Below are 2,184 nucleotides of genomic sequence, written 5' to 3' on the forward strand. Positions count from 1 at the left end.
GAGGAACCATGAGGGACGTGGCACTGTGAAGCATCCGTGGGGCTCAGAAGCCACCGCTGGGGAAGACTCATTGGGGATGTGGGCTCCCGGAGCGAGATGGCAAGGAGACAGCAAGGCAGATAAAAAGCTTTGAGCATCTTCCCTCTCCTCTCCTCCCAGGGACTCGAAGGCTCCTTCCCGCTCTGGCTCTGAGCCAGCACCCTGGGGAAGGGGTTTAGTCCGGGAGGGTTTCACTGAAAGGCAAAGCAGCCGAGATCACATTCCCAGGCTGGGGAATCTGCAGTCAGGCCAACGCCACGGCAAGCCAAGAAGGTTCGCTCCAGCTCCTGGCAAAAAAAAAGCTTGCAAAAGACACGGTGGTACCCGGCGAGCCTTGATCCGAGACCCCCATTGCATAGAGAAAAGGTACTCCTACGTAGATTCAAGTGCGCGGCAGGATGGGCTCCTCCTGCGAGAAGAGTGCCCCATAACTTCACTAACCAAACTCGAAGGTCCGGTCCTCGCCCCCAGCGTCGGAGCAGCTCCTCGTCACAGCATGTCTGCATCCTCCATGCTGAAGCTGCTCCGGCGACTGCTGGCCTTGGAGGCCTCCGGGGACATGGCCGAGAACAAGGGGTCGGAGGCCAGCGGCAGCATGGTGTCCTGCATCAGCATCAAGTCCAGCTCCTTCTTGGATAGGGATGGGAAGGAAGCACCGTGGCTGGGCTCCAGGCTGTCGGGGAAGCCCCGGGAACCGTCGTCGAAGCTCAGGCTGTGGGTAAAGTCCAGCTGGTGGTAGGGAGACTGGGGTGGTGGAGGCATTGCCAGCTGCGGCTGTGATTCGGGGTCTGGGGGTGGCAGCGGTGGCTCCAGCATCCCCTCGTCCCCACTGGCTTCTTGCTTGACCACCTGCTGAGCCAGCTCGGCCACGCTGACCCCCGAGGGCGAGGAGGTGGGCAGCCCATGGACGCGTGCCTGCATCTCCAGCTCCTGCCAACAGAGCACAGGAGGTCTTTGGTGGGGACGTCGCGCACGGGGACACGGCACATGGGCATTCATGGAGGTAGCCAGCAGAGAGGGACCGAGAAGCTCACAGGGAAGGAGCCCATGGAAGAGGAGAAGGATGGAAAATGCTGACCCATGCAAAGCTCAACAACGCCCGATGCGGTGACCAGAGCCTCAGACGTCTGGTTTGTCTGAAGACTTTGTTCCTGGTGACTCGACAGCCGTAAGAGGGAGGAGAGCCCCTGCCCGTCCCCTCGGCGCGGCAGGAGCGAGCTGCTCGTGGGGCTGGAGCAGAGCAGAGGGAGGGAAGAGCACAGGGAAGCTCACCTGGATGCGGAGCAGCAGCTGCTTATTTGTCATTTCCAGACGCCGCGAGTGATTCTCCAGGTCTCGTGACCTCTGCAAATCCTTCTGCATCCTCTTGATGTAGTCCACAGATGCCTTCAGGATTGTCCCTTTGTTCCAGCGCACGTCCCTGCCGTGCAGGATGGAAAAAGCGATTGCCACCTGCATGCCGGCAGCGTGTCCCCTCCACGACCTGCTGCTCCCCTCCACGACCCCTGCTCCACCTAAAAGCCCCCCTGCAAGTATCGCCTGCCACGGGGCCGAGCATCAAGCAAGCCCACGAGACCCGCAGTTATCCCATTCCTGCAGAAACCACCGATACGTACAGGTCATTGGCCTTGGGGATCAGCATCCCCAACTCTTTGATGCGGTCATTGATGTTAAACCTTCGCCGTCTCTCGACTGCAGGGTGAGAAGAGAAGAGAAGAGAAGAGAAAAGAGAAGAGAAGAGAAAAGAGAAGAGAAGAGAAGAGAAGAGAAGAGAAGAGAAGAGAAGAGAAGAGAAGAGAAGAGAAGAGAAGAGAAGAGAAGAGAAGAGAAGAGAAGAGAAGGATGGCGGTGAGAAGGCATCAGGAGCAGGAAAGCTTCAATGTCCCACAGCCCCCACCGGCCACGCTGCTGCTCCCAGCTTGCGGGGCTGGTAGCCATCGTCATGCCCTGGCCAGACCCTCCGGAGTTGGGAGGCTCAGGATGAGAAACCTCTGGGGCCAGCCCTTTGGCACCTTGCTCCCATCCATCGTCCCGGCAGGTCTGACCTTCCCCCAGTGCTAATGAGAAGGACACCAAGGTGTCTCCTGCACCGCAGACATTTTGCAGAGCTGGGAAAGAGGGGGCCATGGCAGGGGGCTGCGGGGG

General features: G+C 59.6%; 1 protein-coding gene across 1 annotated transcript in view; it reads right to left on the reverse strand.

The window, feature by feature from the left end:
* Positions 1-469: 469 nt before the first annotated feature.
* Positions 470-2,184, reverse strand: part of TFEB (transcription factor EB) — a gene marked incomplete at its 5' end in the record, with an annotated part of 3,405 nt that continues 1,690 nt past the window's right edge. The window contains 3 exons of the mRNA XM_009704552.1: positions 470-969; positions 1,312-1,459; positions 1,656-1,731. Coding sequence (XP_009702854.1) covers positions 529-969; positions 1,312-1,459; positions 1,656-1,731 — 665 coding nt within the window. The remainder of the gene's footprint in view (positions 970-1,311; positions 1,460-1,655; positions 1,732-2,184) is intronic.

Source organism: Cariama cristata, unplaced genomic scaffold, assembly GCF_000690535.1.
Source record: "Cariama cristata isolate BGI_N322 unplaced genomic scaffold, ASM69053v1 scaffold30127, whole genome shotgun sequence".
Lineage (NCBI taxonomy): Eukaryota > Metazoa > Chordata > Aves > Cariamiformes > Cariamidae > Cariama > Cariama cristata.